This window comes from Rutilus rutilus (genome assembly GCF_951802725.1).
Source record: "Rutilus rutilus genome assembly, chromosome: 5".
Lineage (NCBI taxonomy): Eukaryota > Metazoa > Chordata > Actinopteri > Cypriniformes > Leuciscidae > Rutilus > Rutilus rutilus.
The window spans coordinates 33,021,875-33,044,722 of record NC_140213.1 but is presented as its reverse complement, the minus strand read 5'-3'; the positions used below and the strand labels follow the sequence as shown (position 1 = coordinate 33,044,722).

The window sequence follows — 22,848 nt, the reverse complement described above, 5'->3', positions numbered from 1 at the left end:
AATATAATATAAATACTATGTGTCATCAAAACAATCAACATATTAAACTGGAATTTTACAATTTGTAAAGAAAATGTTGAATCAAGTCAAGCCACCTTTATTTATAGCGCTTTATACAATACAGATGGTTTCAATCCATGCTTGCATTTTTGAGACAGATTTCATCACTTGATTCATATAGATAAATTTGGAAAAAGTTCTAAAATGTGTCAATACTTATTAAGGGTAAAAAAAATCTCTTTTACTATAAAGTTAGCTATAAACTACAGGAAACCCTCTTGTTTACATTACTTTAATATTAAAGGTAAAAATTAACAGAGCACAAACTAAATTCAATTGATATGTATTAAAATGTTTTAGTACTGTATAAATATATTATATATTTTATTTAATATTCAGCACTCAAAGTTGTAGCCTATACAAATTTGCACATAAGGCAGTTTTTATATCAATCTTCCATGTGTTTTTTGTTTTTTTCCAGTTTGGTGAAATATAAACATTTAAGTGGTGGCAGTCATGAAAATTTGTTTTAATGACAGATAGATTTGTGCAAACATACATTACCTTACCAGGTAAATAATGAATATAGTGAACATATACATTAATCTAGTACACAAATGCTCCTCTCTAGAGTTAGCTAACTAACTAACTAACTGACACGGAATGGCTTTCCTGAGGTAATGTAGCAGTATGACGTTTTTACAAGCTGCTTTATTGTCTTTCCGCGGTTGAAACATGAATACATGAGAGATGATACATTTCAGTAAGTTGTACTTTATCTTTCAACATACCTTCTGTTCTGATGTTCATTCATGTGTTTCGTGCTTTAGGCTAGAAGTAAAGTGGAAGTGGCCATATGTGCACGTGCGCCCTGTGTTGTCGCTTGAACTGATGCGATCCATCACGACACATCAAGAAGCGCCAAAACGGTATTTATTCTTTACATTTCTTGATAAAAAATGACACAATTTGAAAGCTGAAACAGTTTCATATTTTTTAAAAATAACAAAGCACAAAGCTTGATGTGATTGTTGAACGAGCTACTGTTTAGTTAAGTTTCATTCACTCATTAAAGGGTTATTTCACCCAAAAATGAAATTTATGTCAGTTACTCACCCTCATATCGGGAGAAGCACACTTGTGCTTAACAAGCTGCACAATTTGAGGTATCATTCATGTCTGCTGTATGAACAAAGCAGGACTATTTACTCTCCAAACTGTCATTTCCTAAAGCAAGCATCATAATTGGTCATACTGATTAGGGATTTGAACAAACCCTTTACCTTAAGGTTGCTTTAGCACTAGCTTTTGGCATTTAGCACTATACAAAACTCAAACAATTTAGAATACATTTCAGAGACCTTTTCGCAGAACAATTTAGGCAGCATCTTCAAGTGATTTGAGATTGAACCTACAGTCTTTTAATAAGCACACCAGAACCATAAGCTACAAACATCCTAAACACAACAGAGATTGTGTTCAAGCATGGGAAACAAATGAAGAGCTCTCTGGCTCTGAATAGCTATTTCCTTTAGCAGGGGTTGATGGTCATGGTCCATCGGGCATGTGAGTGTGTTGTGGTGCCAGATTTCAAGCTTAGTACCACCCCCCTCTATGAAGAACTCAAGTGGATCTTTTAGTCCTTCTTAACGATTCGCTTCAATAGTGGGAATGCATTCCTACAGAAACTCTCATAACATACATGCAGAGACATAGAACAAAAACAAATACTTTGAACCTAACCTTAATTATTAAACCACACTGTGTACAATCCTACATGGTTTACTGCTCAGACTTTTGCTTGGAGAATGATAAAACAGTTGAAAAAAAATGATAGACCATTTGTAGACACCAAAATATCACAGAGACTGTTGACTTTCACATTTTAAAGTCTTCCCAAACAATCATTCAGACGCACGCAAAATACAGCTACCCAGAACATAGCAACTACCTACTAATGGCCTATAGCAATTATCATATAAAAGCATAGCAACTACATAACAACATGCTAAAATGACTCAAATTGTGGATAATATAATGTAATATTTGGATCATATTTTAGGATTGTAATATTGGATTGTATTTTTTTTTTTTAAACTGGACAAACATTTCAATAAATACATTTGGGACAAAAAATAATCTCACAACACATTAGCAACTGCATAGCAACACCCTAGCAACCACCTACTGCTAACATATCAACCACATAGCAATGTGCTAAAAATGACTGCAGAGCAACACCCTAGCAACAGTCAATAGTCTCCATGTCTACATATGATTGGTAGTGAATTAGTTGGTGGATGCTATGCAACATAGCAACCACCAACTAAAGTGCTAGCAATCATGTAGACACCAGAATATCATAGAGGCTGTTCTCAGTAAGCAACCACCTAACAACCACCCAGAACACCCATTGTTGTATTGTTTAAATATTTTTGTACAACTTTGTGCTAAACAAGGAGATATTTCGGAAACATTTGGCAAAAAAGCAACCACCCATAACACCCTAGGAACCACCTACTATGTTGTAGCAATAACAGACAACACCATAGCAACAAGCTAAAAATGATTCAGAATACCTTAGCAACTGCATAGCAACAACCTAACAACCACTTAAAGGTGCAGTGTGTGATTTTTAGCGGCATCTAGTGGTGATAATTGCGAATTGCAACCGGTCAATAATTCGCGGCCTTTCCTTGAAATTTCAAACTCGAATGAGAGGCTACGGTGGCCGACGTAGGAAGCCGCGTCTTTTTCTGCTGCTTCTCATTCAAGTTAGTGATGAAACGCGCTCTGTAGCGCTGTCTGTTCGCTGTCGGCTACGGTAGAAACATGACTACACGATATGGCGACCTTCATAGAAGGGGTGGCCGCGGTTATGTACATATAAATGACTCATTCTAAGGTAATAAAAACATAACGGTTCATTAAGTAAGGTCTTTATACACCACTGAAAACATAGTTATGGATCTTATATTGCATTTCTGTCAATAGATCCTCAGAAATATCACACATTGCACCTTTAACACCATAGCAACAACTTAGCAATCACAATCATGCAATGTTGCTTTTGAGAAGGGCGGCACGGTGGCTCAGTGGGTTGCACTGTCGCCTGTGCCAAATCCAATGTATGCGTGTAGATAATTGAGCGGTACTAACACTAGGAAAATATAATAATGTCGCTTTGAGAAAAAAATGTCTGCCAAATTCCCTGACTCTGAACACCTCAACAACTGCATAGCAATGCCTTGGCAACCACCCAGAAAACCCTAACACTGTAGCAGCAAGATTTTGCATGAGCACTCACCCCATTACAGGTCAAAGGTGAGCCTGAAGTCAAGTGTCTGCCATAAAGGCTCAGGTTACCTTCAATTTCTGCATTCCACTCCGTCTTGCGTTCATTTCAGTTATACTCCTTCGGCTGTGAGCATGGAAAGACACGTTCGGTGCGTGCGCACTATCTAGTGGATTTTGTTTTCAAGCGCTCAAGTCACTCGCACATGCACTGTCGTATGCGCACACCATCCACGCGGTCACAAATTTGGGCTGCACACGGACGGGGTGTGCGGATGTCCGCGGACCCTCCTGATGACTGAAATGACCTCACACGGACAGTGGACGGCCAAAGTATATTTTGGACAATTCAGTATCAACCCAGATCTTTTCTAAAAACAACAGACGAATTGTACATGACCTCAACTAGATCAACACACAGTGACTTTAAAGAGATTTAGATGACAACAGAGGTTCTTAATGAGCTGTATCTGGTATCAGACACATCAGTGAGTGATATGTCCTCCATGCGTAATTTGTCTTCCTCTTCATTTCTAAAACCATGCGCTGGCTTAATGTAGTGCGCAGTGGTAATGTCCTCCCTTGATCTGCTTTGCTGATTGGCAGATGAATCGATTGGCATGCTGGTTAAGACTCTCCGGTGCCTCTTTTGGTGCGTTTCATCATCAGAGGAGTTACTCACAGAAAGTCATCAAAGCCTCTGATGCACATTACAACATTGCAAATGCGAGTTCTGACAGAAGATTGGAGGATGTCAAATGTCTCGGCCAATCATGAGCTCTCATTTTGCTGCACTAAAATGGTATTTACTTGCGCTACATGCTTAACTGAATGTATTAAATATTTTAGCCTAAAATGGGAAAGTCGTCTTGTTGGTTCAGCTTTAAATTCTTGACATTCTAGGTATAAAAATTTTTTTTGACAAGTTACATACGTCGCTTTCTGTCATCTCAGTCTCCGTGAAATTCTTTCTTAATCTCAGCGAATACTTGCCACACAGACATGAGAAACTTTTCTATAGAAAGCTAGAAATGTCTACTTTTAAATGAAAGAACAAAAAAGAACAACAATTATTGTCTGATTATGTAATCTGTATGAAATCAACGAGAGATACAATCTTTCCCATCTGAGCTCATTAAGCACAAATGTCAGGGCATGTCAAAACATCTCCAGGGCCCAAAACACCCCTCAAACCACAGAGGGTTAATATAACTCTTAGCAAGTAATCATTTTACATTTATATATTTATAAACACAGCTTTGCTGGAAAACAATGGCTTACAATATACTTTATCATTTTCAACCCATTCTAACTGATGCTTCCACTATCCATGGTACCATAAATCATTCTCACAATTTCAACAATGCCTCATCTGTGTAAGCCAGCTACATAATGTTTTTGGTGACATATTTAATTTACAGTAACAATGCTACAATACATCACAGAAAAGCAAATGTTTAAGTTTGAAAGGCATAAAAACACATGCACATGATCAACAAACTTAAAACACAGCGACAACGACAAGTGACAGTTCTGTCAACTGGTCTGAAACGCTCTCACACTCGCCCCGGGTCGTCCTTACTGTTGAGCCCTGCTGTTATTTCTGAATTCTTATACAAGCACAAGTATGCAATTTAATAGAAAGTATGCTGTCCCAGGAGGATCCAGACTCTCTCCAATAAAGACTATTTCCACATAATTGCACCACTACAAAAGAGTTCTTCTTTAAAACACGTTGCAACACACTCACTATATTCTCTGTGTCTCTTGAAGCAAGCAAAACAAATTTCATAGTTTTCATGGATGAGGACAAGCATTGTTATGAAAAAAGGATAACGTTAGTATTTTTTCCATTCCTTTTTTTGGCACAGGAATTTGGAATTGATTTTTTCGAGCTGACTGTTTGATTTAAGCATGCTGTTAAGGAACTGCCTGCGAGCAAAATCCAATTAAATCCTGAGCCTCTCTGCACCCCAAAAACGCCCCGTACCACTCTTCTGTCCTTCCCCCTTTAACTAATTAACATGATTAGCCAAGAGGAACTGCTTAAAGATAGGCTACAGTAGGTGTTTGAGGGAAGGAACGAAATTGCATTCGACTTCCCACTGCCGAGAAGTTAATGCAGTCGGGGGAACTATGTCCAAATCAGACCTGTTTGATATTGTTCAGACCTGTTGACTAATTTTAAGATGTTCAAGGATTAGTTTGACCGCAGATTTTGTTGTGGTTCACTTTTTCTGCCTCTGTACTGAGTTACGGCACTCATGAGAAAATGACCCAAGTGATGCACTATAGACAATTTGGTTTTTAATGAGCAAAACTCTACGGTTTTCTCTTTAAAATTCAGATGGTTATAAAATGCATAATTGCCTACTCTGAGAACTTTTTTTACATGCCAACACCTGTTCTTAAAATTAGAATCCAGCTTAGCAGAGAATGTAAATAATTCATTAGCACAAATTATGCACAGGGGCTCCCTTTGTGTACAATAACATACAGCTGGTTATTATTTTTCCACTGATTTAAGACAGACATGTTTACAGAGAAATATATAATCATGGTTACATTTTTGTGCTCTGATTTTTTTAACAATATGTTGAATGTGTGTCATGTTTAAAATCATCACAAAATAATGTTTTCAACCCATACCTCATTTCTGAGAGAAGCAGGATATCCAGCAAGAAAATAATGCTGGACTTTTATCCATCGGGAATTGATTGGAACATGAAAACTGCTCTCTATATGGCAGGTGGTCGGTGGAAAGAGGCGTCAAACAAAAAGGAATGTCTTTTCAGAGGCAGAGAAAGTTATTAAATTTTGATGTTTTTCTTTGAAATAATGTGCACTGATGAATCGTGCATCTTTGTTCCATTTGATAATCCCAATTATTTCCTCAGCATTTTAAATAAGAAATTATCACAAACATAGAAAGAGACCTCCTTATTTTCTCATTCGCCATACAGAATTGAACTGAGAATGCGTTTTAAATTACGATTCTTAATGAATGTAAGAAAGTTGAATTAAAATGCAAAGAGATTCAACTGTAATATTTAACTGGAAAAGTTTGACAAACTTTAAATGTACACGACAAAGCCTTGTTTAAACTTTTTGACATGTTTAAAACCTTTAAAGTCAAGGGTTTACAGGATGGATGTATGGATGGATGGATGGATGGATGGATGGATAGAAAGTGCAACCCTGCTGGATACACAGTGCATGCCATTCGCCACATTTCAACTAGTGGATGATGTCTGACAGGGCCGCTCACACATTCTCCTCACATTCTCACTCACTTTGTGATGGTGTGAGGGGGGGAAGCGGCTTGAATTTCCTCTCACCCGGTGTGGCCACAGAGACTCAGTGTGCTAAAACAACACCAGTCCACTTCTAAAGAGTCCAAGAGTCTGTCATCAAAGCAGAAAGCACTCACCCTCCCCTCTCCTCCGGCCCTCAAGATCTCCCACTGACCTCTCAGGAGAGAGAGGAAGAACTCATGCAAGTGGAGATGCTTTAAACCGGTGGCGGCAGCGTAGCTTTTGCCCAGCGAGAGCACCATTGTTGCTGTTTGGCTGGCAGACTGAATCACGGTGGAAGAAGATAATGAGGAAAGCTGCCGTTAGTGTGATGCTGCCAGAGGCCTGCGTGTTTTGCTTTGTGTTGCATTGCACGGTGGAGATAGCATCATTGCAGTTGAGTGTTATCCAGCCTTTGAGCCATCTCCTGGCCAGGCTGTGAGGCTTTGTGTAGCTGCCAGAGCCGTGGAAACCCAGCAAGCCATCTCACACACCTCATAAATCTGCCCCCCATCGCAACCGCCGCCGCCTGCGCTCGCCCACCCATCTGCAAGGAAACGTGGAAGAGGAAATCAGATTAGGGACGTTTTTTCCCCCAAGCCCTAAGATCAAAACCCAGGCTTAGATATCAAGGCTGCCTTTTGCACAGTTTCAGAACTTTACTTCAAATGGAGAGATGCACATACCCGGCATCAGATTTGACAATTAGTGCTTTCCGCTTTGCTCTCTGAGAAGCTATTTATTGGGCGGCAAAGTTGTAGGTGCAGGATTTAATTAGGAAAAACCTTCATTTTATTCACTGACAACTCACAAATTCAGAACCAGGCACTATCTGCGCTGGTCTTAAACGTCATAAAATTATTCCGCACAGTTCAATGGATTTATTTGAACTTAATCCAGGCAAACTGAGGGGGGAAAAAAATATCTTAATTTAGATTACTGTAGCATCTGGACCAATCAGACACACAGAAATTATTCATTATATTTAATGAATAATCCAGCAAACTCACTCTCCCAACAAATTTAAAGGTCTATGAAACTTCCCCCAAAACTAACATCACAAATGAAGCTAACACACTGGCAGAACCCGGTGTCCAGTTACAGAATACAGTTACAGAATACAGAATACAGTCCAGTTACAGAATATATGTATTCTATATATAACCACTTGAGAAATGTATAAACATTATCTAATTTTCCCATCTCATGATTTTCCTTCAATGTGGTTTGGCCTATTTACTCTTTTAAACTCTTTTGGGTTAATGTTTCAGACTTGCATACTATGGTTAACCAATATCATATGTGTGGCATGTTTCTAAAAAATCCAATCTTCGTCCCCCATTTGTTAATTTACATTACATTTTGCTAACTTTGTGACGCATTAGTATTATAAGAATCTTGAAGATTCTTTTGTAAAACATCCAATCAAATTATGTTCAAAGGCCTGCTTGAACAAAGGGTCGTAAAAGAAATTCCCTCCAAACAGAACAACTTCTTATTGGCTCACAACCCTCCAGAGGGTGTGACATCTTCACGCTTTAAAAATCATTGATCACAAGATTATGAGACTAAGTCTCTTAGTCCCTTTCTGAAATCCTAATGTGAAGATTATGCTGAACTAGAAGTTTTCTAAGGACTCCCAAGCTTGCGCCAGGCTGCGGCCTTGTCTTTCCATTCACCAAAGATCCTCTGACTCAAACTGGTTCTCTCTCATCAAGACAACATCAGCAAAGATCAACTGGAGCCTCAACAAATTGCATCAGGACAGTTTAATTCAAATGGGCGAGACATGCAAGTATCAAACTTAGTCTCATTATTTGATACATTAAGTATCCTTACCCCTTTTTAAGAATGGCGTGTTAGAACTAAACTGATGGTTTGCTCAAGACTGTTGATCTGCTGAATTTCAAACAATGCTATAACTTCTTGCTTTCCTGTATTCTGCTTCAGCTCTCTTTCCCTTGGTAAACTGTATGCATGTATGTATGTGTATGTTAGAGTAGTTCAAGTGTTTAGTCTAGTTAATACAATCTTGTTCATGTCACACATAAAGTTGTCCGTGTTTCAAGCTAATTATATACTGGAGTCCCTAATCATGCAGATTTTGACTACTTGCTCTTACTGTAAAGTAAGACAGACATTTCCCATGCCCCAGAAAAGTACATTTCTTAGAATTAATAAACAATTAACACTGAGTATTCACGGCACAAACAGGTTAATTGATTGTAATATTAATTTTACTACATTAAGTTAATTCTATTGACTGATCCAAATATTCATAATCAACTATAACAAGTTACGATTGATTATTAATATTTCTTTAGAGCTAATTTGCTACATTACATACAATTTTATCTGACTGTTAATTCATTATTAAAGCAACACAATTCTTGAACTTCTTGTAAATTTAATTTCATTATGTTTAGGTCTAATTTACAAATTTAAGAGTAATGTTCAAAAATGTTGTTGCTTTAGGCCATTTTAATAAAGTAAATTGAATAAGCAGCAAAATAGGCTTTTTGGGTGCAATTTACTATTTGGAAATCTGTTCAAAAGAGACACCTGTGTATGTTTGCTATTGATCATGTAATTCATTAAAAAAAGTTTTGAGAATGTTAACGTCATTAGCTGAGTAGCATGATTCCTTTAGTGAATCGAGGGTTAAAAACAATATATAATTTTATACCAATTTAAATAATTAAATAATAAACAGCACTATCAACGGACACAATGGGGTTTTGTTTCAATCAGCTCAACAGTTGGATCTTCTGTCTGAGCTTCTGTGCTGATTAATTTATGTTTCTCATGTGTTTTCCATCCTTGAGAATCTATTTTGACAAATCTGTTCATAAGGGTACGGAAGGCGCGGAGGAGTTGGCTTTGGGTGAATTTGTTGAGGTTTGTTTTGTGCGAGCGCGCCTGTTGTATATCTGCAAGTTGGTTTTGCAGACAATCTTCTTTCAACAGAACACTGTGATTACAGAAAACTACTGTAACTGACCCTGCAAAGCACAGGAAAGCCCTGAAATGTCTTAACGTTAAAGTATGAGATTCAGATTGATATTCTATACAGGTAGAGTTGTTCAGATGGTAGTCCAAAAACCTTGAAGAGAATTTGCATTTTTGACCCATGGGTTCCCTCTGGATTTCCATCCAAAAATCAAAATGAATGAATAAATAAATAACTGCAATCTCCAAAAGTGTTTGTCATGATTACATGTCACTTACATATTTTGCTTCTTTAGCTCAAATTAGGCTAACAACCACCTATATTTTTCAGTCTGGTCGAGTTTATGTGCTTTCAGTAAACAAACTTTATCAAAATAGCAACTTCCTTTTTTTTTTTTTACTGAAAGGAGGGGTGTATGATTTCTCACATTTATATTTCAATGCTTTCTCCTTGCCTAATAGTGTCTCCTTCTCTCTGTCTGTTTGTCAGCAGTTCAAAGGCTGAACCCAGTGCTGCGGATCTCCATGAGTAACCAGACAGAGCTCCCTGCTGCCCCTTCATGCCTCTGTCAGTTCCTTGACGCCCACCTTTCACCCTCTATCTCCCCACCTGACCGTAACACCTCCTCAATCTTCTTCCCTTAAATGATGTGGTCCGCGGTCCGTGCTCTGCTCCTGGTGATGCTGGGTGCCGAGATCCTGCTTTCCAGCGGAGACACTCCCCGCAGGGAAATTAAGATCGATGGGGACCTGGTTCTGGGAGGCCTCTTCCCCATCCATGAGAAGGGCATGGGCATGGACGAATGTGGCCGGATCAACGAAGACCGTGGCATCCAGCGGCTTGAGGCAATGCTCTTTGCCATAGATCAGATCAATCAGGACGTAGGTCTGCTGCCGGGCGTGGTTTTGGGCGTCCACATCTTGGACACGTGCTCGAGGGACACCTACGCTCTGGAACAGGCGCTGGAGTTCGTCAGGGCCTCGCTTACAAAAGTGGATGATACAGAGTTCATCTGTCCCGATGGTTCCTACGCACTTCAGGAAGACAGTCCACTGGCCATAACTGGTGTCATTGGGGGATCTTTTAGCAGCGTCTCCATACAGGTTAGAACCAGTCAATTTGATCTAAAATAGTCATGAAGAATCCACACAAAAAGTAAAAAAATAATTACTATATAAATCTAGAAAAGTTAAATCTAGTAAAGCTAATAATTAGCTTTACTAGATTTAATTAAACCAAAACAATTATTTGTTGTAACCTGTTTGCACATGCTTATCTGACCACATGCATCAGCCTATTTTAACAAGGTATAACAAATATTACTATACTATATTTCTATATAAGACCTAAACAATTTTACAATTTCTGCACTGTAAAAAAAAAAGTCATGACAACATGTTTTACATTACTTTAACGATAGTAATGAGCAGTTATACAAGATTCAACACATTCATAATTAGTTCATAAATTTAAACATATTTGAATTATTTTATTTTTTTTATGAATACAAATCGCATAAACGAAATGGTCAATTCCGTTGGTCCATTAAGATTTATACAACATGTTTACGCGTTTAAAATTCTTCTTAATCCATAACATGAATAATATGTAAGGATTATTCAATTCAATTTGATGGAATTTTACTATACAATTGAAAATCTTAAAAGTGTACTTGAATGAATTAAACATAATAAATTGTTCCTTGAATAAATACATTATGGAATTCAACAAGAAATACAACCCTATTTTTAAATTAAATGTAATTGAAATAGAATTTAATTAAATAAACATAGACAGTTTTTAAAATCATGATCTATTTCATTAATTTTCAAAATTTGTTTCTAAAAATTATTTATATGTGACCCTGGAACACAAAACCGTCATATGGGTACATTTTTTGAAATTGAGATTTATACATCACATGAAAGCTGAATAAATAAGCTTTCCATTGATGTTTGGTTTGTTAGTATAGGACTATTATTAGTATAGGACTATTATTAGGACTATTTGGTCGAGATACAACTAGAGAAAATTGCCTTTAAAGTTGTCCATTTTTGTTCGCTATTATGCTGCATTCACTCACAAAAATAAATGTTTTATATATTTACGGTAGGAAATTTACAAAATAACTTCATGGAACATGATCTTTACTTAATATCCTAATGATTTTTGGCATAAAAGAAAAATCGATAATTTTGACCCATACAATGTATTGGTGGCTATTGCCACAAATATACCCGTGCGACTTGTGACTGGTTTTGTGATCCAGGGTCACATATTGCTTTCCATATAGTCCTAAAACAAATGGATTAAATACATTTCTATTTTATAAATTTAAAATGATAGCAACAAAATGTTTAATTAGCTTATTTTAATTGAACAAGATGCAGAAAATCCAGTCTTTGTAGCATAACCTCCCTTAAGATCTTCAAGTTCACTTTTTGAGTACAGTCACCTAAAGAAACCTCTTTTATTTGTGTAAAGTTTGGATGAATTCATTACTTTTACTTAATTATTTGCGGGTTCGGCTTTGTGAATCACAAATTTGTTCTTTACCCTCCAGAAACCCACTTGGCAAAACAACACAGCTCTTTTTCCTGACCAACTATAAAGAACCCAATCCATTATTTAAAGGGCCGCCCTCAAATAAAACTCTGCGCCACCCCCGTTTCCATTCTTCGCCCCTGTAAATCCAGTTTGCTCTTTCCTTTCCTCATGTATGTGTACGGATTAGCACTGCAGCTATGCTATTGTGTGTGTTGTGCGTTGTTGCTTTCTAGTATCACTGGTGACAGAGCCATGGGAATTTGCATAATTTTGCATAACCCTCTCCCCATTTGTGGCTCAGTAAAAGCTGACTTCCTCTATCAGTTCCAAAATCCGTAATCTGTCTAACCCGCCTTTCTTCTTGTTCCCTCTCTCTGTTTTTTTCTTGTTCTCTGTCACTCTTTTTCCCCCATCTCCCTGCAGTTTTATTTAGCGATGTTGCTCTGTTTCTGGCAAAGAGCTAGGAGAATTGTGACCTCACAGTGGTCTCTCTTTAGAAAAACCATTGTTATCCATTGCTCTCCTTTCATCGCCAATGACTGGGCATTGTTTTTTTTTCTCACGACACTGGCTGTTGTTTGACATTCCGCCTCCCTCATTCTGGCAGACTCTCTCTTGAGATTCTGTATACACTTCCTTATTCCTCTATATTCTTTTAAGTTACATAATTTTTTTGAGTTCAAAGGAATAAAATAGGGTTACTTTCCAATGAACTGAAAAAACAGTGTAAACAAAGCTCAAACATTGCTTTTTCTTTACATCCTGAGATATTTGATTTCTTTTCTTCTCATTAACTCTTTCTCCACCACTGACAGATTTTTCTGTCATTTATGAGACAGCGCATCCCCACCATTAAAGGAATTTTTCGGCTTTCCATGTTTTCACTGTTACACGGTGAGCAGTGCAAATACGGATCTTCTGAAAGAGAAGCACATCAAAACACATGAAAAAAAAAAAGCAGAAACAAGCGATAAAAGCATTGGTTATGCACACTGTAGTCTTTGAAAAAAAACATGCTTTTCTCAGCTTTTTGCCTAAAATTTGAATTTATTTTTTAATGAAAATTACCCAAATTCAAGTGCTGGTTAAAAAAAGAATGCATAAAGCTTTAAAAGCAGAGGCTCTGTTCTTTCTTTTGATATATTGCATGTTCAGATATTCATACAACAAAATTTATCGGGGACATGACATTTTTTTGATGCGCAATGTATGGGCCAATAATTGGTATAATAAAGCTATCGCATTGTTTAAAAACAGCCGATGGTCAGGGACAATTCTAATTGTCCAAAATGAGAAGAAAAAATGCATTATGTTCTAATCATGCTGACATAAAACGTAATTTATCAATCAATATGAATTTCATGTTGACTTTAACCTCTACTTAGGCTACACCTGAAAACCAACAAAGTGACTCTTTTTTTTGAGCGTTTAGCAAATATTCATTACGTTCAAATGTTGAACATATCTGTTAGCATCCCAAAACACACCCAAAACAACTCATTGCATACAGCAGGACTGAACTGCAACTGATTCTTGTTCTGGCTTTGATGTAAAGATTTGAATCATGCCATTGTTATGCAGGAAAGGAGACATTATCCTGTGCATATCTGCACATTTAGAATAGGGTGTGTGAAATGGAAGAGACAAGCTGAGTCTCACCAAAGAAAAACATTTCCAAGATGCTCAGCCCTGCTGAGACTGTCTGCAGCCTCTTAATTGGGCTAATGTGGCTTGATCCAATCAAATGACTAAAAAAAGAATATTTTATGTATCATAGACTTTGGATAATTAATTCATAAGGTGCTGACTTATTGATCGAAAGGGTTTGTAATGCAATGCTGTATTTTTTGTGTGTGTGTGTTTCTCCCAGGTTGCCAACTTGCTCCGGCTATTTCAGATCCCTCAGATCAGCTACGCCAGTACCAGTGCCAAACTCAGCGACAAAACCCGCTACGACTATTTCGCACGCACCGTCCCTCCAGACTTCTACCAGGCCAAGGCCATGGCAGAGATCCTGCGTGCCTTCAACTGGACCTACGTTTCCACTGTTGCCTCCGAGGGTGACTACGGAGAGACAGGGATCGAAGCCTTTGAGCAGCAAGCCCGTTTGAGAAACATCTGCATCGCTACTTCGGAAAAAGTGGGGCGATCAAGCGCAAAACGGTCTTCTTACGAGGCGGTGGTTCGTCAGCTCCTACAGAAGCCCACAGCCCGTGTGGCCGTGCTTTTTCTGCGCAGCGACGACGCTCGAGAACTCATCGCGGCCGCCGGCCGCCTCAATGCATCTTTCCTCTGGGTAGCAAGCGACGGCTGGGGGGCGCAAGAGAGCATCGTCAAAGGGAACGAATTCACGGCGGATGGGGCGATCACGCTGGAGCTAGCGGCTCATCCTTTACCAGATTTCAACCGCTACTTCCAGACCCTTACACCCCTTAATAATCATCGCAACCCATGGTTCAGAGACTTCTGGGAGCAAAAGTTTCAGTGTTCATTGGGTTGGGTTTCGGCAGCAGGGGCGGGAACCCAAAAGCCACCTTGTGACCCAGAATTGGCTGTGGACAGCTCAAATTTTGAGCCAGAATCAAAGATTATGTTTGTCGTAAACGCCGTGTACGCCATGGCACACGCTTTGCACCGCATGCAACGTACTCTTTGCACCAACACCACGCGCTTGTGCGATGCCATGCGCAGTCTCGATGGCAGGAAACTCTACCGGGACTTTCTGCTTCACGTCAACTTTAGAGGTAACCTGCTTCGCTTTTTTTCTCCTAGCAGTTTCTCACTGACTAGTACTGTAAGAGTTCACGACATCTGCCGCGTATCTGTGTCACACTGTGGTTCTGAAACAACAGGTTTACAGGCTCTGTAATTAGAGACAGTGTGTGTCTTGATTGTGACTGGGAGAATGAGGCAGGAGTCGAGCATCTTCTGTCAGCATTGCTGAGAGCTCGGCTTTGACTGACAGCTGAAGGAGAGAGAGGCAGGTAAAAATAAACTATGTAAAAGTGCTCAGCATGCTCAGGTTGGCGTGGCAAGTATAGATGGGATTATGCCACACTTATCTGTGGCTATGCACAAACACATTTAAAGACAAACTCTCAGAGGGAGAGAGCAAACGGTAGCTAGAAGTTTGGGGAGGAAAAGATGCAGAGAATTTGATGACGCCAAACAGAGAAGATAGGAACTAATAGTTACAACAGCACAATTGCATTATACATAAGCAGCGCATAACAAATACATAAGAAATAATCTAGAGACGCAAAATAAACCTTGATAGGGTAATCAGGATCCACACTTGAAAAAGAGTGGTCTTATATCATCATGAAGTGGTTATTTTGCAGTAATTACCAGCAGACCGTGCATAATTTTGTTGATGACACGAACACTTACCAAATAAATGGACATTAAATATTAATTTGAGTTGAAATTTCATAATGTGAGAAAAGAGAGGCTGCATGATGTATACCATGGTATATAGCAGAGCATACCCTTACAAAAAAGTACAATGGCAGTACTATGGTACAATGACAGTAGCAGATGGTAATATATATATATATATATATATATATATATATATATATATATATATATATATATACACATACACACACAAAATAAGAGAGATAAACTTTTTTTAAATACTATTACAATTTGAAAATGAATAAAATAAAAACTATTTTTGTGATCACAAATATGTATATATATTCGGCAGTTCAGTCAGAGTTGGATGCTAAGATAATGGGAAGAAAAAAAACCTACATGAAAAATAGTGCAACAAAACCTACATGGGACAGTATATATCAAAATACCATGGTATTACCATCTGATACTATCTCTATACCGCCACTGTACTTTTTGTAAGTACAGTACATATATGTGCATGTGTATATATGAAAGGCAGAGCAAGAGAGGGAGGTAGCGCTAGTTTCACACACAGAACAGAGGGAAACACACAAAGACAGATGGAGAGAGTGAGTGAGAGAGAGAGAAAGATCGGGCAGATAAAATGACGGGAGAGAGGTTGAGTGGGCTGGTACGCATCAGCAGAAGAACATTCTCTTTGAAGTTCACCATCTTCATTTTTCAAGCGCAGAATCAAAGACGTGTGGGGTTTGCTGTCTGGGGCGATTGAGAGGGAGGCAGGAGGCAAGCCATGCAGGAGAAAAGGAGGAAAAAACATCATCATCATCATCATCATCATCGTCATGCAGACAGAGGAGAAGGAGGTAGAGAGAGAGACAGAAAAGACAGAATGGAGGAGTGAGAATGATTGTAGATGTGCTTGGAATCAAAAGAAGGATGTTGGTATGGATGGACGGATGGAAGATGGAAGAGATGAGAGAGAAGCCCAAAAGGATTTACAGTTCACATTCTCCTCCCTGTGGTTAAGAATTAAGTCCCTCTGCGCTTCCTAGCATTCTGACTCACAGTTCACACAGCTGGCCCTTCTCTAGCTTTCTTTCTTTCTGTGGAGAGTCAGTGAGGGTGCTTTCACACTAGAGCTTTTGGTGCATTCCAGATTCTGTTTGTCAATGGTTCGGTTGGTTTTCAGAACTAGGATGCTTTTGCTATTTTGTATGACCAGTGGCAGCCCGTTTACACTTGATATTAACATTTGCTCTGTTCCAAAACCTATTGATATGGGAGCTTGGAATAGAGTCTGTTCATTAAAAGGATATCTCGCGCATTTACTCAACCTCATGTCATTGTAAACCTGTATGGCTTTCTTCAGTGGAACACAAAAGAATATTTTTTGATGGCACTGTTCTCTTAAGCATCAGTATGCATAGCACACATAAATATGGCTTAAAACAATCCATTTATATATGGATTATTTTACTCAGTATTTTTGAGTGCTATGCATTTTATTATTATTTCAGTTTTAGTTTGTTATATTGGCATATATATATATATATATATATATATATATCGTCGCTGCCCGATGAAACTCACGTATGTCCAAAACGGTTACTTTTCAGGAAGTGAAAAAAACACCATAATTTCAAAAGCAGTTGAACGTAGCGTTGTCATACTTGGTACGGCATCTTTAAATGTAACCATATTCTTGCCCGTGTAATGATATAGTCCACATTTGACCAAAATCGAGTTTAAATGGACATACGTGCATATTTTACAGTAACGGTGGTCGATACGCGTTCTTCCGATCATTAGAATGGCCAAGTCGCGTTTCATATTGACAGATGAATAGGCTACGCTCAGTTTATTAAATACGTCTCAGTTTAAATGTCTCTTGCAAACTTCATATGATATATGAAGGGACAATGAATAAATACACTCATTGCTGACCAGCCTATAGGCGAACTAGGCAATTGCCTAGAGCGGCACTTTTGTAAGGGCAGCAAAATGTGTGCCAATGCCAACCGGGAATGAACAATTCACAAAATAGGCTAGGCTATGATAATAATACATAATCAGAGAGTAGCCTTTTTCTTTTCGTTTTGAATTATTTCGTTTAAAGAATTTTCAAGCTTTGTGTATTGGATGTCATTCTCATGTCTGTGTGAGGCATACACTGAGTTAGGATGAGATGCGCTTAACGTGCAATGCAAGTGACCGCGCGGGCGCCTCCATGATTATATTGTCTGCTATATATTTGCTGCTTATATATTAAATCCACTACAGGCAATTGGCTGATGAAAAATTTATTAAAAATAAGATACAATTTATACAAAACGAAATTCACTTTCAAAATTCACAAAACAAAACTTGATGAAGTGGTCAAAATCATGTCTGACCCGTCTCAAATGTGGCATCCTATTACTCGTGCTGTTCACTTTTCATACTTTCAACAGTATAGTAGTAGACCTACAGACTCTATTTGTACAAATTGCTGCACATTCATTTAATTCTGAATTTTGCACAAACAAGTTGAAAGGCTTCAAATCAAGTTCACGGATAATTGTGCGTGCATTTATTAATCATGATACTAAAATCATAACAAAGTAGGCTATGCTATGTACAAAAAAACCAGCCATTTCTGTTTTTTTTCTTTTAAACAAACAAAAAAACAAACAAGCTGCACCCTTTTTTTTTACATTTCATCTTTCATTCCGAAATAGAATAATGAATGAACGAAAAAGTACACAGGGATAGGGAACTACGTCATCACGTTGAAAGGTCACGCCGGCGCCGGCAATACTATTTGAACTACTATTCATATTCATCAGAATGTTATTCATATACTATTCATATTCATATTCACTGAATACTATTACTATATATATAATAGCAAACAATACTATTTGAACTCTCCTCCTACGTACGGTCGCATTGTAAACAGTGGGGCGGTACTTCTGCCGGCGCCGGCGTGACCTTTCAACGTGATGACGTAGTTCCCGGTCCGTTTGTTGATCAGCTCAATCCGAACTATTGAAGGTAAAAAGTCTATAAATTATTAAAAAAAATTAAAATGACCTATCGTTTCGCTAGATAACAACCTCTTCTTCAGCTGTGATCGCGTACAGCCCGTTTAAACACTTCAAAGACTTTTGAAACTGCATTGATTTGGACTTAAAAACGATGGTAACCAATGAAGTCCATTGTTAGAAGAAAAATCCAGAAATGTTTTCCTCAAAAAACATAATTTCTCATTTTGGGGTGAACTAATCCTTTAATACCAGGTTTACCTAGAGGAATATTCCACCACCTTCTGGAACCTTCCTCCAGCAGGAACTGTATATGGTTTATTGCATGTTAAAAGTGTTAGAAGCGGTTAGCTGGATGTCACAAAGTGCTATTCACAGACAGCTCCTCTTGTCAGTGGTGTTGTGTAAAAACCTCAGCCTCTGCGTCAGAGCATTTCTGTGCTGCGAGGAGCCTGTCACTTCTCCAAGAGCCCGACGACTCGAATACCCTAACACACTGTGGCAACATGCCGTTGCTATAGCAATTAGGTCGCCACATGGCATCAAGTGGTGAGGTAATCCAGTAGGGTTACAGGGGGGTGTTCTGTCAACAGAGAGAAAAAGAAAGCAAGATAGAGAGATGCAGTGCTTCTATTGAGTCACACTCATTTAGACACTAAGCACAAACACACACTTGTAGATATTAGCCTACAAGTATTAGCCTAGATATTAGCCTTATTCTAGACTATTCCAAAACCGCATGATCTGCCTTGCTTTCTAAGTTTCTACTACCTTTTAAAGTAACATCCTATCCGAAATTGTATCTAATAAGTGATATATCTGGAAGACTAAAGAAACTGTACGCACCACAGAAATAGCGCTGGCTACTGGTGAGCCATGCAGTCAAATCATCAAAATTAAGTTTTAGTTTATATTGTCTTCTTGAAAACTTTTTTTGTAATGATAAAAAAGAAAAGAAAAAAAAAGGCAGTTTTGAAAGTGTCACATATTGAAAAGTTCAGTACTAACAGTGCTGCACAACACCTGCTTGCAGTACTGGCATATGCTGTTTTCTGCTGGGTAAGATAAAAATCACTATTGCTAAAAGTATTACTGGCCACTTTGAAAGCACAAAGCACTAACACCGCGATGCTAAAATGTGTACAGTTGTGGTTGGAATTATTGGCACCCCTGGTAAATATGATCAAAGATGGTTGTAAAAATAAATCTGTATTGTTTATCCTTTTTATCTTTCATTCCAAAAAAAAAAAAAACTCTAACCTTTTATTGGAGTAAAATAACTGAAATCACATTATGAAATAAATGCTTTTCTCCAAAACAGGTTGGCCATAATTATTGGCACCCTTTTGTTAAATACTTTTTTCAACCTCCTTTTGCCAAGATAACAGCACTGAGTTTTCTCCTATAATGCCTGATGAGTTTGTAGAACAACTGACAAGAGATCAGAGACCATTCCTCCATACAGAATCTCTCCAGATGCTTCAGATTCCCAGATCCATGTTAGTGCTTCTTCTCTTCAGTTCAGCCCACTCATTTTCTATTGAATTCAGTTTCATGAGTTCACATCTACATATAATTATTACGGTAAAGGTTATGCGTATTTGGCGTGCTGTCCGGGTGGAGGGCTCCGAGCTCGGAATTTCTGCCCGAACCCAGAGTACTCCCCCCATTAGTAAGAGTAGATGGAACTAGAAGTGAGGAGATGGAACTAAAAGTGAGGAGATTGGGTAGAGGTGGGATGCTGATAAACTGTCAAGGAACAGAGGTGGGTTCTGCTGTTATTTATCTTGTCCTGAGTTGATTACTGATTGATCTCCACTTGTGCTAATTGGGTTAATTATCTGCACCTGCTCCTCCCGAACCTTGTTAATAAAACATAATTTAGGGAACTGGGATGGTCATGGCAGAAGCTTCATTTTGTGCTCAATGACACATTTTTGTGTTGATGTTTGTTTTGGACTGTTGTCCTGATGGACGATCCAACTACAGCCAATGATAAGATTTAGCAGAGGCCGTCAGGTTTTGATTTTTTATCTGTTGGTATTTGCTAGAATCCATAATACCATGTATCTGAACAAGATGTCCAGGACCTCCAGCAAAAAAATTGGCCCACAACATTAAAGATCCAGCAGTATATTTAACCGTGGGCATGGGGTACTTTTTATTCCTGTTTGCACCAAACACATCTGGTGAGTTTGATGGCAAAAAGTTTTTTTTTATTTTTTTTTTATGGCCATAGAATCCGATCCCTTTTGAAGTTTCAGTCGTGTTTGACAACTGAATATGCTGGAGTTTGTTTTTGGATGAGCGAGGAGGATTTTTCTTGAAACCCTCCCAAACTACATGTGGTGACAGTAGTCGTTTTATTTATTTATTTTTACCCCAAGACTCAACTAATCTCTGCAATTCTCCATCTGTGGTCCTTGGAGAGTCTTTGGCCACTCAAACTTTCCTCCTCGTCGTGCATTAAGACAATATAGACACACGTCCTCTTCCTGGCAGATTCATAACATCTTTAGTTGATTGGAAGTTAATTTTTGCCCTGATGGTGGAAATGGGAATTTTCAATTCTTTATCTATTTTCTTAAAGACACTTTGTATTGTGTGAAGCTCAACAATCTTTTGCTGCACATCAGAACTATATTCTTTGGTTTTACTCATTTTGATGGATGATTAAGGGAATTTCGCCTTTGTGTTTCCTCATAATACTCCTGTGAAACAATAAGTCATATAGCTAGTATGATAAATAACGTAAATATTAATGGGAATCTACTTCAGAGATATTTTACTCGGCCAGCGTGTTTTGGAGAAAAACATTTCATAATGGCCCTCATTTATCATTCTTGCGTAGAAACGGGCGTATATGTTGGCGTAAGATTATGCTTACACTCCTCTCATCGCCTGATTTATGAAGCTGTGCGTACCTTTGAAATCCAGGTGTACGCAATACCTGCCCTTGATAAATGCCGCGGCTGAAATCGATCGTCATTAGAATAACACGCCCCTATACATTCAAGTCTCCGCTCCCCCCACGCCCTCATTTTACGCCATGGACACACGGAAGACGGCAAAGAAGAGAAACTTCTTTGAGAAAGAGAAAGCGAAACCAGGGAAGTGGAAAGAAACAAAATTGATTTCTAGATTTTTATTATTAATGACGCTTATTGTTATTTAGGAGAAGAATGTCATTATTATTATTATTATTTGTATTATTGTTATTATTATTATTATTTAAAAGAAGAAGAGTGTCATTTTTATTATTTTGTCAGTCTGAATTATTTTTTTGGTCATTGAAAGTCTTTCATTACTAAACCCAGTCCGTGCACACCTGCCGGGCCTAACCCTGGCCTAACCATCGTTTCAAAGAATAGTACAACGGCGAGCGCGTCGAGTATAAACGCCTCGTCCGTTTGGGGAGGTGCGCGCGCAGTCTGTGCGGAGACTCGCGCTGCGGAGCCAGGCGAAAGTATAAACAAGGCTTGAAACGTCAGGTAAAGCGCACAGGCTCGCAACTTAAGGAATACATATGCCTACAAATCAAATGCTTTGGTAAAATCACACAAATTAAACATTGAAGTCCATGTTGCACAAAAATAAACACTGAAGTTTATAATTACTATGTTGTTGTTTTTTTACAGTGGGTCATAATATATCATATCTTTTAGTTTGTCAGTGCGTTTTGTGGTGTTAGGAATTTTTTTTCTGCGCATTCCCGCACTCAAAACGTGCGTACACCACCTCCTGAGCTGGCGTAGGATTTGAGCGTGCCGTACGCCAACGTCCATATTGATAAATCTCAAAGTCACCGTGGTTTTGGGTGTACGCCAGGTGTACGCTGGAAATTTGGTGTACGCACTTTTGATAAATGAGGGCCAATGTGATTTCCCCACTTTAAATTATGAAAAACTATGAAAAGTAGAGTTTTTTTTTAATGAAAGATCAAAAGGATAAACAATGCAGATTTATTTTTACAGCCATCTTTGATCATATTTACCAGGGGTGCCAATAATTCTGACCACAAGTGTGTGTGTGTGTGTGTGTGTGTGTGTGTGTGTGTGTGTGTGTGTGTGTGTGTGTGTGTGTTTTGTGTGTGTTATAATTTTTTCTTTGATGAACAGAAAGTTCACAAGAACAGCATTTTTTTTTTTTATTGGAAATAGAAATCTTTTGTAACAGTATAAGTCTGTTTAATTACTGTCACTTTTGATCAATTTAATTTGTTGGTGATGAGGACTATATATTTATAAAAAAATCAAATAAAAAAAACCATGGTACCACAGGTATGTAGAGGGCAGCATTATTCTGCTACTAACCTTTTGGAGCAGTCTTCTTGTCAGGAACTCCTATGATGCTTAAAATGCTCTAAGTAGGCAGCTCA

At 38.3% G+C, this 22,848-nt stretch overlaps 1 protein-coding gene across 4 annotated transcripts in view; it reads left to right on the top strand.

The window, feature by feature from the left end:
- grm3 (glutamate receptor, metabotropic 3) overlaps positions 1–22,848 on the top strand; it is a 45,905-nt gene that overhangs the window by 4,919 nt on the left and 18,138 nt on the right. For 2 of the 4 annotated variants that reach the window (XM_084409351.1, XM_084409352.1), the window contains exons 2-4: positions 831–929; positions 10,027–10,640; positions 13,955–14,828. In XM_084409351.1, coding sequence (XP_084265477.1) covers positions 10,182–10,640; positions 13,955–14,828 — 1,333 coding nt within the window. In that variant the 5' untranslated portion in view covers positions 831–929; positions 10,027–10,181. The remainder of the gene's footprint in view (positions 1–830; positions 930–10,026; positions 10,641–13,954; positions 14,829–22,848) is intronic. The other 2 variants (XM_084409350.1, XM_084409353.1) reach the window with 2 other exon arrangements.